Consider the following 19,330-nt stretch of genomic DNA (forward strand, 5'->3'; position numbering starts at 1 on the left):
GGCCAGTCTCCTTCGTGGGTGACTCCTGGATTCAGCCACACCTGAAGCCACGAGATGCCCATAGTGGACCATCAAGACATCATGTTTTGTTGAAACCAGTTAGAGTTGAGTTGGTCACTCTCATCTGAAAGAACCCTGCCTCACTTTCCAGGCACAGGGGTTCTTGATCTGGTTTCTGTGCCATGGATCCCTTTGGTGGTTTGGAAAAGCCCATGAACTCCCCTTGGAATAAAATTATTCTCAATTCGCTTGAGACACTTATCACTTTATACTCCAACAGACTGTTATTAAATGCATAAAGAAAAACAGATTGGAAACCAATTCTATATCAATACAATAGTAAAACCCAAAACCGAATTTGTGCTGTAGTAATATATGTGCTTCTGTATCAGTGCATTAAATAATAAAACAAGGGTATGTGCGCCCAGGTTAGGAACCTCTGAAGTAAATGAAAATTACCCCCTCAGTGCTGAGACACAAGTAGCTTTTACTGGCCGTCTTTCCCACTGGTTACATTTCTTGCCACTGTAAACATTTCTTGAGACTCTGCCTCATGTTAATGCACTTTCATTTTTCTACATGCTGTAATCAAGTCTGTTTGTTTCTCTGAGTCAGACCATCAGCAGGGCCATGTGTTCCTCATTTCAGGGTCCCCAGAGCCCAATACAGGGTTCAAAACCCAGTAGTCACTTGATGATGGTTGGTTGGAGGTGTTGACTTGCCAAACCCCAGGTAGTTGAGTTCTGAGAGATAAATGATTACTGGAGTCTCTTTTCAATAACTGCCCTCTCCCACCTCGGGCTGGGGCCCTCTTCTCTAGAGGACACCCCTGAGCCTCCTACATTGACCTGGGTCCCTCACGTCTGAAGCCACTAGTGCAGCCACGTTACTGTCTAGTTTGTAAAAGCAGTGACCTGGGTATGGGGACGTGGTGGCCACCAAGCATCTATATAAACCTATAAATCATCCCAACATGAGCTGCGGAACATGCGTGGCAAGAAGTGAACAAGGTAAGGGATCACAGACACTCCACTGTGGGGCCGTGTTCAAGATGGAGCAACTGGTTTACTTGCTGCCTCAGGAAGCTGTGAGAGGCCTGGGTCACTATAGATACTGATGCTTGTTATGATGTCAGTGGAGGTGGTTCTTGGTCTTCAAGGGAGTGAATCCAGAGGTATAAATCCCTTCCCTTCACTTCTTCCTTAGATCAGAAAGGATTTGAATCTGGGAGACCTGAGTTCCCATTCTTGTTCTAATATCTTCAAGAGGAACTTGGCTGAGTTTTTAAATCTCCCTGAGCTTCTGTTTTCTCAGCCCATACGTGAAACCACATCAAGGATTGTGCTTGAGTCCATTCCACAACCACACCATAGATCACTCTGTGGGGTATTTGTGCAGGTTAAAAGAGACTATGCATGTAAAACAGCTAGCATCCAGCATCCTTCCACCTGTCCATCCATCCATTCATTCATCTGTCCACCCATCCATCATCCATACACCCCCCTACCATCTACCCATCTAGCCATCCACCCATCCATCTACCCACTCATCCCTTCTCCACCTACCCACCCATCTACTCATCCAACCATCTATTTATCTATCCACCTACCCACGCAGCCATTCTTCAGTCATCCATTCATTTATCCATCTCTCCATCTACCCATCCATCCATCTACTCATTCCTCCATCCACCCATCCATCCACCCACCCATTTATCCATCCATTCATCTATTTTTTTTCCACTCATCGAATGTTTACTAGAGACACATCTGCTCTGTGCCAGGTGCTAGAGAGGTGGATGCACACAAAATAAAATCCTTGTCTTCAGGAAGCTTACATTCTAGGGGGTGGGGACAGGCAACAACCAACAAAACATAAAAACGATAATGACAGATAATGATGGCGTTCTGAAGGAAAAAGGCTGACATGAGAGAAGCTAAGCTAGCAGGAAGGGGTGCAACCTTAGCTGGGCAACCTTAGCTGAGCCTCAAAGGCTGAGAAGGAGCCAGGTGGGAGGGCGGGTGGTGGGTGGGGAGATCTGCATGAAGAAGTCCAGGGAGAGGGAGCAGCAGGTGCAGGTGAAGACACTCAATACATGATTTTCTTTCTTCCTTTCCTACCACCTCCCTTCCTTCTGTTCTTCCTCCCTCTGTCCTTCCTCCTTTCTTTCCTTCCTTCTTGTGGTCACCTCTCCAAAGTGGTCCTTGATGTGGGCACATGTGTTGCTCAGGGCCTTGCAATGCATCTCTGTTCCCCATGGACTCCACCCTTCCTGGAAGCCTGGGGATCCCCCCTCTCCCTGCAATGGCTGGGCTCCCAAAGGCAGGTGCACAGCTTGTCCTGGGTCACCTAGGGATGGAGGGAAGAATATGTCTTTGGCCCCCAGGTCTGTTCTGCAGTTCCTGCCCCCAGCAGTGAGCCCCACTCACCCAGCCAGCGCGGCAGACGGATGGTTTTCGTGCTGAAGCCCATGCAGTTTCGAATAATGATCCAAGTGGTGACTATGGCAATGATGAGGGCCAGGACGCGAAGCACACCTGCCAAGCGAGGGGTTGCTGCCAGCAGACCACAGAGCCAGAACATGTTGCAAGGCCACATGTGAGTCCTTCCCGGATCCCCATGCTGTGGGCTCAGACCACATCCATGCTGGGGACCAGACCATGGGACCATGTGGTAAGACCACGTGTGAATCTGTGCAGTGGTTAGATGGTGAGATTGTGCTGCCAGGTCATGTGGTAACATTCCCCCAAGTGGGTTTCTTGGGAGACAAAGTTAAAAATGTACCTGCCTGGGCTCCACTTAGCCCTCCAGAGAGAGAGAATGTCTAGGAATGAGACCAGCACTCTGGACCTTTCTCTAGTCCCTTAAAGGGAGGCCTGAGAACTGCAGTGGGAGGGCAGGACTCTCAGAGGGATCCCTGGAACAGGAGTCAGGAAGGCTGTGGCCAGTGCTCAGGGCAGCTGGCAGTGCTGTGTGACTCTGAGCAGGAGCTCAGACTCTCTGAGTTGGAGTCCCTCAGGCACAGAGCAGACATGGTAACGCCCTTGCCCCTGAGCTTCTTGGCAGGGATGCTGTAGTTGTCAAAAGTAGGCAGCCTCCAGGGTGGCTTGGGGGTGGGGCTGCCCCCCCACAGTTTCCATCAGTTCTCCTTCAAGGCCTCCACAAATAACCGCAATCTGGACTTGCTGTGCAACTTCCAGATAAGCCACAGCTCCCTGGCCCCTGCCCCACGGCCAGAATGCTTTCCGATTCCCTCATGTGATTATAGCTCCACACATGGGGATGAGCCATCTGGGGTTCCCTTTCCTTACAGGGACCAGAAAGTGAGCACCATTTCACATCCCTGCTGCTTTCTGAATCAGATCCACCCATCCTGCTCTGACCCTCGAGGCACAGGCCCAGCTGTGGCACCCCTCCCTCTGACCTTCCTGTCAGCATCTCCCCTGCTCCTCAGCCCGAATTCGCTCTAGAGCCTTGAACTAGTCTCTGACTATTTAGGTTGGGGAGAAGAGCCGCTGGGTCCTGTGGGGTGGGATGCAGCTCTGTGGGTATCCCTGGTCTTCAATGGCACAGCATGGCTCTGGGCACCCAGAATTCCTCTTGGGTATCAGCTCGTGTTCACACAGCACTCAATTTTGTGCCAGGCAGTGTGTGAGCAACTTTTGAATACATCATCTCTGTTCATTCTCTGAGTAATCCTATGTGCTGGATACTATTGATTATTCCCATTTTACAGATAAGGAAACTGAGAGGTAGTCACTTCCCCACTGTCACTTGGCTAGTAAGTGTCAAAAGTGGGGTTTGAACCCAGAGAAGTAAGCTGACTTCAAAACCCTGTGCCCCTGACTCCTTACAGCGGTTCTGGAATGTAAATGAGGCAGGTGCACTTCCTGTTTGCTGCCTCAGTTTCCCTATCTATACAAAGCGGGTACAGTATAAGGGTGTGGACTAGAAGGCCTTTGCCTTTCTTGTGCCCAGGCCTATGCTATAAAAATTCTAGAATAGCCCTCCTTGAGGTAAATATTTTGTCTTTAATTTCCAACCAGGCCAAGTGTTTCCAAGATGGGCACTCTCAATGATCCCAGCCAGGTGGGGTCGCTGTGCAAATGTTCCTCCTGCCCTTCAGCCTAGAGACAGGAAGTCACCTCTTCTACTCTTCCAGGCTCCCCCGGATTGCTTTCCTCCTGGAATTCTGGCCTAACCATTTGAGAACAGATACAGCCAAATCACTGTGAGCCCAGGATGGGTGGACACGGCTGACAGAAAAATGACTCCAAAAGCAATTTCAGAGCCTACCTGACACTCTCATCTTGTCCAGGTGAAGGGTGGCTTGGGGTCAGCTTTCACCTAAGGAGAGAAGAAAATCCAATTGGAAACTGGCATCAGGTCTGCAAGTGACCAAGCTTGAAGATGAGGGACAGGCACCTGTAACTGTGGAGAACATAATTCTTTCAGTTGGGTTCCTCACAACCTGCCATATGGACAGGAGGGCAATTTTCCTTCTTTTCTGTCTGCCTTCACCTCTCCTTCACTCTTGCCCCTGGAATTTTATATTCAATTCACCATGTTTTTTTGAAGTGCAGAGATAAGAAAGTAGAGGAAGGGGTAGTCTGTAAGCCACTGCCTTTTGGAAGATTTAATTTATTCACTTATCCATCTATCCATTTGTTCATCCATCTGTTCACCCATCCATCTGTCAGTTGATTTATCCATCCATCCATCCACCCAGCCATTCACCCATCCTCTATCCATTCATTTTGCCACTGATCTATCTATCCTCTATCTACCTGTCCATCTATCCTTCCATCCATCTATTTGGCCCTCCTTCCCTTCCTTCCTTCCTACCAGCCAGCCAAAAGATGTTGAGCTAGCTAGCTGCAGTGAAACCATCAGGGAGCAGAAGCCCAAGTGATCTTTGCTTATTGTGTGGAAATAAACAGTAATCAGAACTCACGTATTACAGGTGACTTTGTGCCAGGTGCCATCTATGCATTATCTCTTTAATCCTCACAACCCCCATGCTGGGGATAAGTAAGCAAGACCCACCATGGCTAAGCATGGGGTTATTCAGCTTGCAGGGGTAAGAGTCAGAATTTGGATGCAGGTTTCCAGCTGCTAATACTCCCTGACACCCCTCTTCCCTCGCCCCACTGGGGTCTCAATGCCAAGAATTTTTATCTCAGAGGAGGGTTGAAATCAAAGTTTCCTCCCTTATTCAGTTCTGGGCAGGGCAGGGTCATCCTTCTCTCTATCTCTCCCCTGTATCACCTTCCAGTTGCTGGGCAGTTACCAGTAATTTGCAGCTTTGAAACCCCCAGGAGGTCTGTGGAGACTTAGGGGACAGAAGGCAGGGTTGGATGTCTTTGGTCTCAGACTTCCCACACCAGTTCCAAGGCGGCAGGTAACCTTCTCTGACTGCAGTGACCTCTCCCACAATGCTTCCTGCCCCCTCTCCACCCCAGAATCTTCTTTATCCTAAAAATCCAACTCAACAGGCATGATCTCCAAAGTCCACCTGCTGAAGGCTCTGACCTGAGACAAGAGAGTGGGCTCACACCTGGCACAGCCCCCAACACCCTCTCCAAGCTTGGGCAAGTCTATTCGCCTCCTCGGCCCTCCCCGTATGTACACTGAGAGGTGCTCGGGCTGGACCAGTCCTTGATGTTTAAGCAACAATAACAGCAACAGCAACTGCAAAACCACATCTCTTGTGAATTGTAACAGTCCTCCCGCCGCCCCGATCCTACTCCTCTAGGGCCTACCAGTGAGAAAACCAAGCTGTCACCTGGCTCCACCCACAGAAAGATTGTGGAACTTTAACTTCCTGAAATTCAGATTACCAGCACTTTTTTTCCAGATAAAAAAAGTATATTGTGATCATGACTGTGCTTCGGATGTGACCTACAGTCCAGGAGCCTAAGTCCCAGATGAGACTCAAAGGACATTTGGGAGGAACCCCATGTTGGAGGAGCTAGGAGAGTCGGCGGCTGGACAGGATGGAAGGACAGGGACAGGGTCAGACAGATGGGGCTGGATGGACAGCCAGAGATGAATATTCACAGAGGCTGTGCACAGAGCCATTCCAGTCTGGGACAGAGATGAAGGGGCAGAGGGAGAGAGAGAGGGAGAAGAAGAGGGAGAGGGAGACAGAGAGAAGGAGAAGAGGGAGACAGAACAAGTACTTTTGATATGTGCACACACAGATTCAGAGAGAAACACTCAGAGACAGAGATAGGGACAGAGACAGAGGATATGGGACACACATCTGGGCAAGCGGCTAGCCTCTCGCTGTCCTGTCTGTGCTGAGCAGGAAATCTGGCTTCAGGGCAGTGGGGTGGAGAGGGGCAGGGGCCAGCGGCCAGTCCCAGATGGGCTGTGAGGGCTCCCCAGGCTGCTCTTCCTCTGGGCTGAGTCCCTGGCTGCTCACCCAGTACCTGCAGGGCTCCTTGGTGTCCTGAGTGTCCAATCTGCTTGTCCTGGCAGACTGTGGGTGCTCTGGAGCTGGGGCCCAGGACTGGCCTGCTGGGGTGGGGAGCGGGAAGGACACCCGGGACAGGTACACAGGGTGGAGCAAGAATCCTTCTGTAGCCACTCAAACCCAAAACAGTGTGTTTTCTCCTTCTTCCTGTTGGAGATTGTCCCAACCTGTTATTCAGGTTACAAAGTTGCCCAGCAAAGGAATGAAGAGAAAAGTTCTATTGACCTGGATGCTTACCTAGCCAGCGTGGGTAAGTCGGATTTGGGGTGGTGTGGCAGTGGAAGGGGAGGGGGCAGGACTGGGGACAAGGTGGGGTTGGTGGAGGCATGAATCACTGCAAGCCACCCCATTCCTCCCATTGTCTGTCCTCGTTGTCCTTGGACCTCTCCCTCTGCCCTGCCCTTCCCCATAGCTCCCTTCTCATTTCTGGCTGCAGGTCAGCCGTGTGCGTAAGCCCCAAGCCTCTCTTTTCAATGGCAGGCCTAAAATGCAGGGCATTGAGGAAGTGCTCGATGAGCATTTGGAAGCTGAATGAACTGAATTCTTGCATCATCTGGAAGGTTAGAATGATTAAACCACCAGATAGAGAAGGAAGTTGAAGTTCAGGAAGGGCAAGTAACTTGTCTAAGGCCACACAGCCAGTTGTGGAGTTCATTTCTGAAGCATTCTCTGAGTATCCCTGGGAAGATCGGGGGAGACATGGTTGTAAGCAAGACAAGCTCTGGAGCAGCCCAGGCCTCTGCACTTGCAAGTCCCTCTGTCTCAACACGGTTCTCCTACTTCTTTGTCTGGAGTACTCCTACTCATCCTTCAGGTCTCAGTGAAGAAATCACTTCTGGGAAGGCTTCCCTGACCCTTTGAGTCAACGTTCAACACCTACCTGGTCCTAGATGGGAGCACATCCATCATGGCAGCCCGCCCTGCCCACCCTGTCATAAAGGGCTGGCCAATCAGAGCTTTGCAAGTTCCCTGTGATTGGTTCAGGAGTCAGCATGTGGCCCAAGCGAGGCCAACCAGACTTTTCCCCAGAATTGATGTAAAGGAAACTGGGGAGAGAGAAACACTCTTCTCCCTGGAGGTGCTAAGCTAGATGCGGTAAGTCTGGGGCTACTGGGGTCCCGTCCTCAACCATTACGGTGCATTCCTCCTGTGGTAGACATGTCCTGCCAGCAGATGCAAACACAGGGGCAGAGCAGCTGGGGCAGTGCATGTGATCTTGGTCTTAAAATAATCAGGCAGTGAAAGGCTGTGGTATTGGGAAAAGAGGACAAATTTTTGATTCAGACAGACCTGAGTTAGCCACTTACTAGTTGCGTATTTTTTCGCACATCTCTCCAGCTTTGATTTCCTCCTTTGTGAAAGGAAGGTGATGCTATCTACCTGTCCTGGAAGGGATGCTGGGCAGTGAGGCCACCTGTCTGGAAAGGGTTTGCCTACCTGGCAGGGTCCACCCGTCTCTTCTTTGTTGACAGGCACCATTCACTCTGCTGCATCTCGCTAGCGCACCTCCAGGGCAGGATTCCTATACGGATGTTTGTTCTTTCTGCAGACCCAAAATGCTATCACAGTCTGCTGGTCTGTGACATTTCTTAAAGGCCCTACAGGAGCAGGGATGTCAGCTCTTCCTGTTGCCTGTGGCCCTCTGTACACAGGGCCTTTCATCTCAACCGTGACCTGTCCGAGAGCCAAGGTGGACAGAGAAAGGGAGGCTGTCTTTCCAAGCTGGGAGGGTGGAGCAGTGCACCCTGGTGGAGAAATAAGTGGCTTTTTTCTGCTTAAATCCTGGCTCCTGGCTCTTCCCTGGCATTCTGTGAATTTCTCTATGAAGGCACCTTGTTAGCCTTCACAGTCAGCCCTGATTTTGAGGCCAGCTTCCCCTCCAGGCAGTGGCTTTGGAAGGCCTTCTTTGTCCGCGGCCAGATGCTACCACCAAGGCACATAGTAGGTGTGCAGTAAATGTTGTTGGAAGGAAGGAAGTGGATTTCCATTTGGGAAAGAAAACTGGGAGGTAAAAACTAGATGCTTTTCCCTCTGTCTAAATGATTTCTTTTTTTTTTTAATCTCATTCTTAACATTTTTCTCCAAAGTAGAAGTCTGCCCAGAAGACATGCTCAGACTTTAGAACCTAACCAGCCTCTTCTGGAAATTCAGGTCCAGCTATTTTCTTCATTATCTGGGGAAATTCTGCAGACACAGTGTGGTCACCAGGAGAAGAGGGGTTCTATCTGTTCTTCTATGGGCTTCTTTCTGTTCCACTCATCTCTACCAGCAACGCTGCTTGAGCAAGGATTCATTGCAGAGTGAATTCTGTGCGCACGAGTGTGGAAGATGGAAACTCCACAGATGTAGTGACAGGGTCTGAGGGAGACAGACCCCCAAAAGAACAAGACAAGACTGAGGTAGAGAGACAAACAGAATGAAAAAGAAACAGAGACACTCAGAGACTGGAAGTGACTGGCATATTAACAGACACACAGGCACACATGTAGGCATGCATGTGCTTGAGCCAGGGCACTGCCATGCATCCTGCCCTGAACCAGGGGGTGTGCGACTCTGCCCAGACCAAGTTGCCCCTTGCTGTGAGTCACCCATCACCACCAAGAGCCATCCTGAACATCCATGATTGTGGCCCAGGCCTGTGTGAAGTAATCAAAGTAACCAGAGGTTCCCTTTCATCCTCTAAATGGTCCTTCTTGTAAACGCCCAGAACTTATGGGCAATTATTGATCATGTCACCAATACAGGGGGGGAGATAAACAGCGAATAAATCCATAAACAATAAGACTGGTGGTTTGAACAGTTTGTTCCAGTGACATTTATTTTGGAAGGAAATAAGCCCGTTATTCCCATTATGCCCTGTTTTAGTCTTATTTATTGGTGGTAATGGTTTTCTCCAGCTCTGGCCAATGGTAGAATTATTGGGCCATTCAGAGCTGCATGGCAGGAAATACAAAAAGATATGAAAAGGTGCAGGATTCTGAGGGGTTTTACTCCCCAAGTTCCTGGGATGCTTCCCAGAATAACACAACAAACGCCACATGCCAGATACTGCCCTGAGACTCTGACTTATTTTAACTCATTTAATCTTACAACAGCTCAATGAAGAAGTAGGGGAAACTGAGGCACAGGGTCACGTCTCATAGTTGGTGAAAGTCAAAGATAGAAAAGATTCCAGAAATAAACCCAGGTGATGTGTGTTAGGAGACCACATTCTTAACCACTTTGCGCAACTCAAGCACAACTTGCAAAGGATCAGATAGTAAGTATTTTGGGCTTGGCAGGCCATATGTTCTGTTACAACTACTCAACTCTGCCTTTGCAGGAGGAAAGCAGCCATAGACAATATATAAATGAATAAACGTGACTGTGTTCCAATAAAACCTTATTTATGAAAACATGTGGCCGGCTGCATTTGACGTGTGGGCTGTTGTTTGCCCACCTCTGCCCTAGATGTGGCCTCTTTTAGCTCCAGGTGGACCCGAGCCTCAGGTATTCCCTTTGCTGGGCTTCAGCCTGCCTGGCCTTGGCTCAGCGAAGGTGATGGATAGGGGAGGCTCCCATGGGATAAGAGTGAGTTTCTAAGAGTCTGTTCTTCCACGCCCATGGCTCTCACCCGCCAGTACCCTCCTTAGCGGGGTGGCTCCATGAGGTCTGCTCACTCGGCAGGGGTCAGCCACCTCTCCCCTGTCCTCAGATGGGTTTCAGGGAGACTTTCCTCCCATTCACCTGACAGATCATCCCCCGAAGGTGCCATGCTCAGTACCAGGCACCTGGGTCACCCTTATTAAGTGGCCGCTCCAGTCACATTTGCACGCTTAGACTTTGCAGAGGCCTCGTGTGGCCTGGGAATTGGGAGTCTGGATAACATGGTGCTAAGAGTGAGGGCTTTGGTGCCTATCTAGGTCCTGCCATGGGATTGTGGACACAGTCCTCTCTCAGCCTCAGCATCCTTTCACATGGCCATCACCATCTCTAATTAGTGAAGATTAAAGGCCAGAATGCACCCAAAACCCAGCGCCTGGCACAGAGGAAGTGTGCCGTAAGCAACAGTTGCTAATCAAGCCGGCTTTCTTGCGCTCTCCTTTGGAGACGCCCCTCGCACCCTCCATCACCCTTCTCAAAGAGGCAGAACAGGCTGAAGAAGAGGGTGTGCTCCACTTGGAAAATGGGTTCCTTCATGTCCCAGCAGAGCAGCTGGAAAGAGAGGAAGCCATCTGGACAGGCACACAGCCCTTTCCCTTCCCTTCAGTGTCTGAGGGGATGGGAGAAATCTCAGGATACTGGACATCTTCAGGTCTATTAGCCCCAGAGGCCAGCTTGTGACCGCCCCAGAATTTCTCTTCACTGAGATCCTGGGCGTGCATCTCCAGAGAGGGCTAACTGGATCAGGGTGGGGCTGCGTGGAGTATCTGGGTTCACCCTCTGGGCCTGCAGGTCTGCTGCTGGCCTGTCAGAATCAAGCATGAAGCATGAAGACATTCACCTCCCGCCCAGTGGGTAATTTATTTATTTCCGTCTGAGACAGCTGGGTCTTGACCTCTTTAATTAAGCAACATGGCGGCCTCCACAACGAAGTCAGCAGTGGCTTGGGAAGCCATTAGGGGATAAGTCTTGCCTAGGGAGGGATGGGATCAGGCGATCTCACTGAAGAAGTGATAATCTTAATAATAATCACAATAATAATTCTAATAAGTATTATTAGTATTCTGCCAGTATTAAGCCCTGTGTCTTTTCGTTTAATTTTTCCAACAATCTTATTGGCAGATTCTTTTTCTTAACTCCATTTACCAGTAAGGAAGAGCTTTAGAGAGGTAAGTGGCTGGTCTAGTGTCACATAAGTAGAATGACTTATGTGGTACTGCCATCTGTGACTTTGCTAGCTGTAGTTTAATGAAGTAGGGACGGTTGGAGTCGGGGGGTGGTGGACATCTGTTCCCCCTTCTTTTGCTGATCACCCCAATTTTCCTTTGGAAATCAACCCCTCCCTCCTATGCAGTTGGTGGGGGTGACCCCCTTCTCTGGCTCCAGGAGTGACCCTGTGGTCCTGGCCTAGCAGATGAGTGTGCTCTATCTCTGGATTGCAGAGATGGGGTCAGACGTGGGCAGATGGCCCAAGACAAGAAGACCAGGGCCTTCCTAGCCCTTTTTGTTTGTTTGTTTTTGAGATGGAACCTTGCCCTGTTTCCCAGGCTGGAGTGCAGTGGCCATCTCAGCTCACTGCAACCTCCGCCTCCTAGGTTCAAGTGATTCTCCTGTCTTAGTGTACCAAGTAGCTGGGACTACAGGCATCTGCTACCATGCCCAGCTAATTATTGTAGTTTTAGTAGGCACAGGGTTTCACCGTGTTGACCAGGCTTGTCTCAAACTCCTGAGCTCAAGTGATCTGCCTGCCTTGGGCTCCTGAAGTGCTGAGATTACGGGTGTGAGCCACCATGCCCAGTCTCCTCCCAGCACTTTTGAAGGACTTTCCAGGAGAAAGGAGCTGCCTTTCGGCTGGAGTGGCTGAGCTGAGATGATTCTGAACTGGAGATGTTATGTATATCTTTGGGACCACGTGAGGACAGGCTGTCTGAGCATAGAACAGCATGGAGAAAAGGCTACCAGAGACAGACACACAGAGCTAGGGGTGTCATTTGAGCCCCTACATCTGCCTTCTTGAAGTCAGAATTATCTCTGGACTTTTCTACCGTGTATATAAATACACGTCCTTTATTTGTTGGGCTCGTTTGAGTTGGTTTCTGTTATTTGCATACAGAAGACTCCTACCTGATACATGATTTTCCCATTTCAAACTACAGTTACATCTGCAAAAAAGATTTGGATTACATTCCCACCCTCCTGAGGTTTGGACACTTCAGTCCTCATGGGGCCTAAAGAATCAGGGCAACTCTTGGCTTTTTCTCTGTCTTCAGCAACAGCCTCCTTCCTGATGGCTTCCATACCAGACGTTTCACCAGAATATTCCTCCAACACAGAGCCAGTTGTACCTGCAGAGAGATCCAAGGCCTTGGCCTTGTGCCTGGCTCCCAGCCTCTCCCTGGCCCTGCTGGGTGATTCCCAGCTCCCAGCTCCATGCCCCAGCTCATGGGGCTTTCTCCACCAGGGCTGCCTTCACCTCTCCTCACTAGAGGAATCCCATTCTTTGTGGAACGTGGCCTCTTTATGAAGTCCCCCTTCTGCGGCCTGTGCAGGCCTGGATCACTCTCTCTGCAATGTGTGTGCATGTGGGAGGGGCAGCAGAGTGTGGTGGCCAGCAGCATGGATCCTGGAGCTGGGCATAAAACTTCTCTCTACCACTTATAGCCTTGCCACCGTAGGCAGGTTACCTCACCTCCTTAGGCCTCAGTAGTTCATCTGCAAAATGGGGATGAGAAAACCTCCCATGCAAAGTTATTGTATTTAAACCAGCTAATCCATGGACAGTGCTCAGCACCATTTTATAGACACAGTCAACCCTCCATATGCATTGCCCGTTATTGGGACTGCTGTTTGTCCTGATTAATAGAGCTTGTTCACCTCTCTTGTATAGTGCCATCCCTGACTCCCTTTACTCTCGATAGTTGATGTGACTAATTTATCCACTAGGCTTTGAACTTCCTGAGATAGTGTCTAATCATTTCTGAACGCCCAGTTCCATGCAGAGCGCCTGGCGTGTAGGAGGTGCACAGCGTGGACAACAGCACTGTTCTATATTGTGCACCTACTATGTGGCAAGCATCATGGTAGGTGCTTTGCACACATTGTCTTTTTCAAAATTCACAGTATCAAATCCCAAGGAATTTATTTAAGTCTGCATTCTTTTGAGGTATGGGAGGCTCAGATAAGCCCATAAGATAGGCAGCTTGCCTAAGATCACACGGCTGGGAAAGCGCGGAACTGGATTCAAATGCCAAAGCGGGGTTGCTCTCCCCACAACCTCTACATCTTTGTCTCCCCAGGCCATGCCCTTGGGGGAGCAAATCTCTGAGCTTCCAGAAGCAAGGAATTGGCACCAACTGTAGGAAGTGTCTGCCCCTCTCCAGGGTACCTGGCCTCTGGGACTGCAGGCTGGGTGGGGGCTGCCAGTCCCCCAGGTAGGCTGTTGGCTGCCCACCTGAAGTCATACCAGGCCTGCCAATATTAGACAGGTGGGTCTCCTCCAAGGAGGAGCGACTGCCCCAACACCAGAAAATGTTGGCAAATGATGACTTCAAGCATCCCCCACCCCAGGGAAGTGCCAGTGAGGAAGTTAGGGCCCTGGGCTCTGGAGGCTTCAACATTCCTATGGGAAGCAGCAGGGTCTGTGTGCAAACATGGAGTTGAACTCAGGAAGAGCTGTGCACACAATGGCCATAAGACAGAAGCCCCTAAACCTCCAGGTGCACGAGGGCAGACAGGCATATGTGCAGACTTGGGCAGATGCTGAGCAATGGCAGATTCCTCCCCAGCCTGCGCGGACCTGGGCATGACCACCTCACTGACCTCACCTCCCACTGCCAGCTACTATCCCTTACCTGCCTGAGCCATCCTGCCCTCCTCTTTCTTTCCTCCCATTCCCCCTTCTCAGAGATTCTCCACTGACCCAAACTTTCCCTCCCTTGCCCTTCACACCTGAAGGACCCAGCATTCCTTAGCAAACTTAATCTCCTGGGAGAAGTCTGCCCTGATTCCCAGGCTGTCTCCATGGCATATGTCAAAACTGTTTTGAAAATGACTATCTGTGCAAGTCTTTTCTTTCTGGTTAGAACCATGTATGATACCTCATCTTGTTAATCATTGTGTCTTGTTTACCTGACACGCGGAACTGCTCAATTAATGCTCACAGGATGAATCATCTGGAAGGACACTCCTATACTCAGGCCACCCACTTCCAGCCATGGACTTAGAATCCACTGCAGGGTAGAGTCAGTGTGACACAGTGGGCAGAAGCACACACTTTGTAGGCAGATTGCCCGGGCAAGTTATTAAATCTCTCAACGCCTTTGTTCTCCATCTGCAGCATGGGACTAATGGCGCTCTCCTTGTAGAGGTGATAGGAAGATTAAATGCGTTATTACATGGGGAGCACCTAGAACATCATACATGTTATTTTATGTACTTCAGTGATTATTATCATAGTTGCCTAGACAATGAGAACTACAGGGATTGATAGGGGATATTCAGACTCTCTCTCCCATTTTACAGATGAAGAAACCGAGTCTTAGTGACAGGGACCAGCTCATCATTACATAGCTAGAAAATCTCTCAGATCCATGCACCTTTGTCATAACTTTTCAGAACATTACCTTATGAGAAAAGTGAGATCTGGGGCCAAAGAACAACATTCCTTTCTTCTTTATTTATTTTTCAAGTATTTGTGTGGCTCATTGTTGATCATCAGAATGTTTTTCTGAATGAATTGACGAGTGAATGAAAGAATAAATGTCAAGAGACCCCTGTGCTTAAGGAAAAACCCTGCAGTGTGGGTTATCAAACCCCTGGCCGGCGTGCCCCACAACTCCTTGTACCTGTGGTAGACATAGCTAATCAATCACAGCAGGCTTTTGCCCTGAGCCCAAACCCAGCCCCAGAATCCTTCTTATCACAGGCTGATTTCAATTGATTAGGCTTGGCGCCTCAGATGAAATCTATTTGCCTTCCTGAGTCTGATCTCAGGAATCGCTTGGATTATGTGGTTTCCTTCTTTCTTTCCTTTCATCCTTATGTCTCAGGCTCTTTCACTCCTTATTTCCCCCTCTCCCCCCCTCCATTTTCCCCTCTCTCGATGGTGTGTACCTGGAGGCACAGCCCTTTCCATTCTGGGGGAGACGTACCCGAGGGCTCGAGGCTCCCACTTTGCTGCTTCGGTGGAGAAGGTGAGGTGGTTCAGCAGGTGCCGTGGGTCCCTGACCCAGCCGACCGCCACCCTGGGCCAGCTGCTAAGAGTCCTACTTCCCAGTTGCTGGAGGGATGGGACCTCTTAGGTGGCCCTCGTCTAGATGCAGCAGGCCCAGAGGGTGAGATGGGGTGTTGTGGGCCACCAGCGGGCCAGCTGCTCCCGCCCTGCTCAGGCTCTGTCCTCATTTGAGGAAGTTTGCCATCAACTCTCCCTGCCCTGTTAAACAATCTCACAAGGAAGGAGGAAGTTTGATCTAAGTGCTCACGGGGGAGGAAATGAGTCTAAAGTCTTGCCTGACTGAGGAGTGACCTAGAACCTGTCTGGGGCCTGGGGAGAAGGGCCATGCCTGTTCCCTTCCCCTAGAGCTATCCCAGCCTTGGCAAGGGAGGTTTGGATGGGGATTCAAGCAACTTAATCAGGAGTAAGATACCATAATCTGCCTTTGAAAACAGCCAAAGGACCTTACAAAAAACCCAACCCTGTGCTGACAACCTCCCCAGGCCCTGGGAGGTGGGGGGCTGGTAGAGGAGTAATTGCAGCTGCTGATCACCTGCTCTGAGGCTCTGGACTAGAGTTGGGGTGCTGGAGGAGCTGACTGGGAAGAGGGGAACCCAGGCAGGAAACTAGGTGACAGGAAAGAAGGAGGAGGTCAAAGGCCACTGCAAGATATTGAGCTTGGATGACAGAAAAGGGGGACCCCTTGGTCAAGAGCGAGGAAGATGGGGAAGAGAAAGTGGTTTGGGAAAAGTTCCTGGATTTGGGTTGGGGCACACTGAATTAGAGGTTAAAGCTGGAGGGGGTGGGGTGTGGAGAAAGGAAAAGAGGGAGAAAGGAAAGAAGGGCTGGTCAGTGGCAGACTTTTAGTGAAATGGTGAATGCAGCCTTTGTCTCCCTTCTCTCTCCTTAGGATCCAAGGTGCACTGAGAGGGGCTCAGCTTCCCCATCTCTCAATCCAGCACCCCGAGGCTTTATCACAAATCATGGTCTCCTTCCCAAATCTCTTCCCCTTAGGAGGAATTCTTGCCTCAGTCCTCGGCACATAGGATCCTGGCGACTTCCCCCCTTGTATGTTGACTCTGAGTGCTTCTGTAGGCTGTGTGGCCCCCTTGGAAGTAATATTCAGGGGCCTGGGGTCCAGCAGCTGGTCAGGAAATAAAGATGCATACCCAGGGAGCTGGTGCCAGGGAAGAGCAGGGAGTGGTCCCTGTGCAGTGAGGTGCCTGAGGTGGCCGCTTTCCTGCTGTTCTGCCTGCCCATCCCCAAGTAGGCACATGGGCCCCCTCTGGATATACCCCGGGGCCGGGCAGTGTTTTCCTGCAGCCTGACGGACTTTAACACTGGCCCTGTCCTCTGTCCCATCTCCTCGCCTCTTGCTGTCCCTTCCTCTGCCAGGACAGTTCTGCCCACGACTGGTGCCTGGGTCTTGTTCAGACCTGACCTGCTGCAATGCCACCTCCTCAGGGGGGCCCTCCTGACCCTCACTTCCAATGTCAATAAGCACACAAATGTAGGGGAGTAAAAATGGCTTTCTCTACCCTTCTAACTTCCTTGGCTGGCCAGGAATTAAACCAACAGCGGGGAGAATAACAGGAGAAAAGGTACAGACATTTATCACATGCATGGTGGCAACCCAGGAAAGAAAAGGGAATGCCCCAGACCGAGTGAAATTTAGAAGCTTGTATACCCTCTTCACAGGGGAGAGAGGGGTGGGGTGTTAGCACCGTAAGGGAGAGTAAATGATTTCTGGGAAAGAGGAGTGGGCCCTCAGAAGGACAGGTGACAACAGCCTGTAATTATAGACTGGACATAGAGTGTACCTTCAGACTCCTGTGAAACAAGCCAGTCCTCTCAGCTGAAGATTCCCTGGGAGGAGATTCATGGGTGCTGTGTTCCCTCTTGGAGAATCTGTCTTTAGACAGAAAAGGAAAACTCAGAAAGCCCCTGCCTGCAGTTGCTGATCCTCAAGTGACCTCAGTTCAAAGTCTCAAAGTGGCATATTTTGGGATGTCACTTCCCAAACTCCCTCACAAGCAAATCGTTTAAAATTGAGACGTTCTATGAAGAACCCATGAAAGTGAGTCCAGGAGAACTTTCCTCGGCAGGTGGTCGGGGAAAGCCTCTTTGAGGAGGGGCACTTTGAGGCGCTGCGTAACAAACAAACCTAGACCAGCGGCTTAACAACACAGGTGTGTATATAACAGCGCTGGAGGGCAGGAGCTTGATACGGGTCTCACTGGGCTGGAATCAGGGTATTTTGGCAGGCTTGCATTCATTTCTGGAGACTCCAGAGGAAAATCCATTTTTTGTCTTTTCTGGCGTCTAGAGACCACCTACATTCCTTGGCTCATGGCCCCTTCTCCATCTTCAAAGCCAGCAACGTTGGGTCTCCATGACAATTCTTCCTTCCTTACATCTCCCTCTTTTTTCTGCTTCCCTCTTCTACTTTTAAAGACCCAGTGATGACACTGGGTCGACTTGGATAATCCAGGTTACTCTCTCTATTTTTTTTTTTTTTTTTTGAGACGGAGTTTCGCTCTTGTTACCCAAGCTGGAGTGCAATGGCGCAATCTCAGCTCACCGCAACCTCCGCCTCCTGGGTTCAGGCAATTCTCCTGCCTCAGCCTCCTGAGTAGCTGGGATTACAGGCACGCGCCACCATGCCCAGCTAATTTTTTGTATTTTTAATAGAGACGGAGTTTCACCATGTTGACCAGGATGGTCTCGATCTCTTGACCTCGTGATCAACCCGCCTCGGCCTCCCAAAGTGCTGGGATTACAGTACTCTCCCTATTTTAAGGTCAGCTGATCGGCAACTCTAATTTCATTTGAGACCTTAATTCCCCTTTGCTCATATATATTCACATGCTCTGGGGATCAGGATGTAGACCTAATTCCATTAGGGGCCCAAGAGTCCACTAATCACAGGTGCAATTCTGTTTCATTTTCTTTATCGAACTTAACAGCCTGAAATGATATTTCCTGACTATTGTTTACTTGTCACCTGTCTTGCTCTACTGGAAAGCGGATCCCAAAAGGGCAGGGATCTTGCAGGTGCTGCTCATTAGAACAGTGCCTGGAACTCAGCAGGTGCTCAGCAAAGACTTACTGAATGAACAGATGGGTAATGGAGCATAAGCTCATTTCTGCATCAGAGTAAACATGGACAGCACTGGTCTGAGAGCCAGGAGCTGTGATTCCCAGCACCCTGTGAAGTTGTGTGACTTGTAAGCCTTCCTTCCCCATCTCTGCGTCCTAGGCATTCTCACCCCAGCCCTGGGAGGAAGGGAAGGCGCAGGGCAGTCACCCTGAGGTCTTCAGGTCTTGGAGGAGTTAATTGCTGTCATGAAGTCATGGCTTATTTCCTTCTAATGGCGAAGTCCAGCTGAAGAGCAGTCTGAGCAGGTATCCGAGGGACACTTGCCCCAGCGTACACTTGGACAGCAGTCAGTGGGGTCTGGCATTGGTGCTGGTTCCTGGGCATGCCACTCCCTGCCCCACCACCCCCTTCCTTCCCCACCACCTTCCACCACCACCCAGGCCATGACACAGGTGGAGAACGTGGGCCCTGGGTCATACAGGCCTGCTGTATGTCTTAACTCTGTTAACGACCAGTGAGGTCACCTTGGTGAGTAATTTCCCCTTCTGAAGCCTCCATTTTCTCTTCTATTAAGTAGGATAATCCCTGTATTACAGGGTGGTCAAGAGAATAAAGTAAGAGTATACGTTGGAAGGGCTTGGCTCATAGCAGATGCTCAGTAAATGTGCGTGTCATCATCATTACTTCTTATTGGTGTGATATCACCGTGAATTAGAATTTCCTGGTGAGAGAGGGCAGAATAGCTTCTCTTCTGTCTCAGAGGGCAACACAGAGAGAGTGGGTATCAGGGTCAACTCTAGATACAGGGCTTGGCAGGAGGTCTTGAAAATACAATAATTGGTGATTTGTCCTTTCCCTGGGGTGTTGGTGCCAATGGCTGCTGTGGTGGCAGGGAGGA

The 19,330-nt window shown here is 50.1% G+C and overlaps 1 protein-coding gene across 7 annotated transcripts in view; it reads right to left on the minus strand.

Moving 5' to 3' along the window:
- Window positions 1–15,547, minus strand: part of FAM3D (FAM3 metabolism regulating signaling molecule D) — a 32,612-nt gene extending 17,065 nt beyond the window's left edge. For 4 of the 7 annotated variants that reach the window (XM_012462824.3, XM_021672381.2, XM_012462826.3 and 1 more), the window contains exons 1-3: window positions 15,271–15,547; window positions 4,297–4,347; window positions 2,430–2,555 (exon numbers count right to left, since the gene is read on the minus strand). In XM_012462824.3, the coding sequence (XP_012318247.2) occupies window positions 2,430–2,555; window positions 4,297–4,309 (139 nt within the window). In that variant the 5' untranslated portion in view covers window positions 4,310–4,347; window positions 15,271–15,547. Of the gene's footprint in view, window positions 1–2,429; window positions 2,556–4,296; window positions 4,348–15,232 lie in introns of all 7 variants that reach the window. The other 3 variants (XM_012462827.3, XM_021672379.2, XM_021672378.2) reach the window with 2 other exon arrangements.
- Between the last annotated feature and the right edge of the window lie 3,783 nt (window positions 15,548–19,330).

This window comes from Aotus nancymaae, unplaced genomic scaffold (genome assembly GCF_030222135.1).
Source record: "Aotus nancymaae isolate 86718 unplaced genomic scaffold, 86718_ANA_hifiasm-v0.15.2.pri h1tg000067l, whole genome shotgun sequence".
In the NCBI taxonomy this organism is placed as follows: domain Eukaryota; kingdom Metazoa; phylum Chordata; class Mammalia; order Primates; family Aotidae; genus Aotus; species Aotus nancymaae.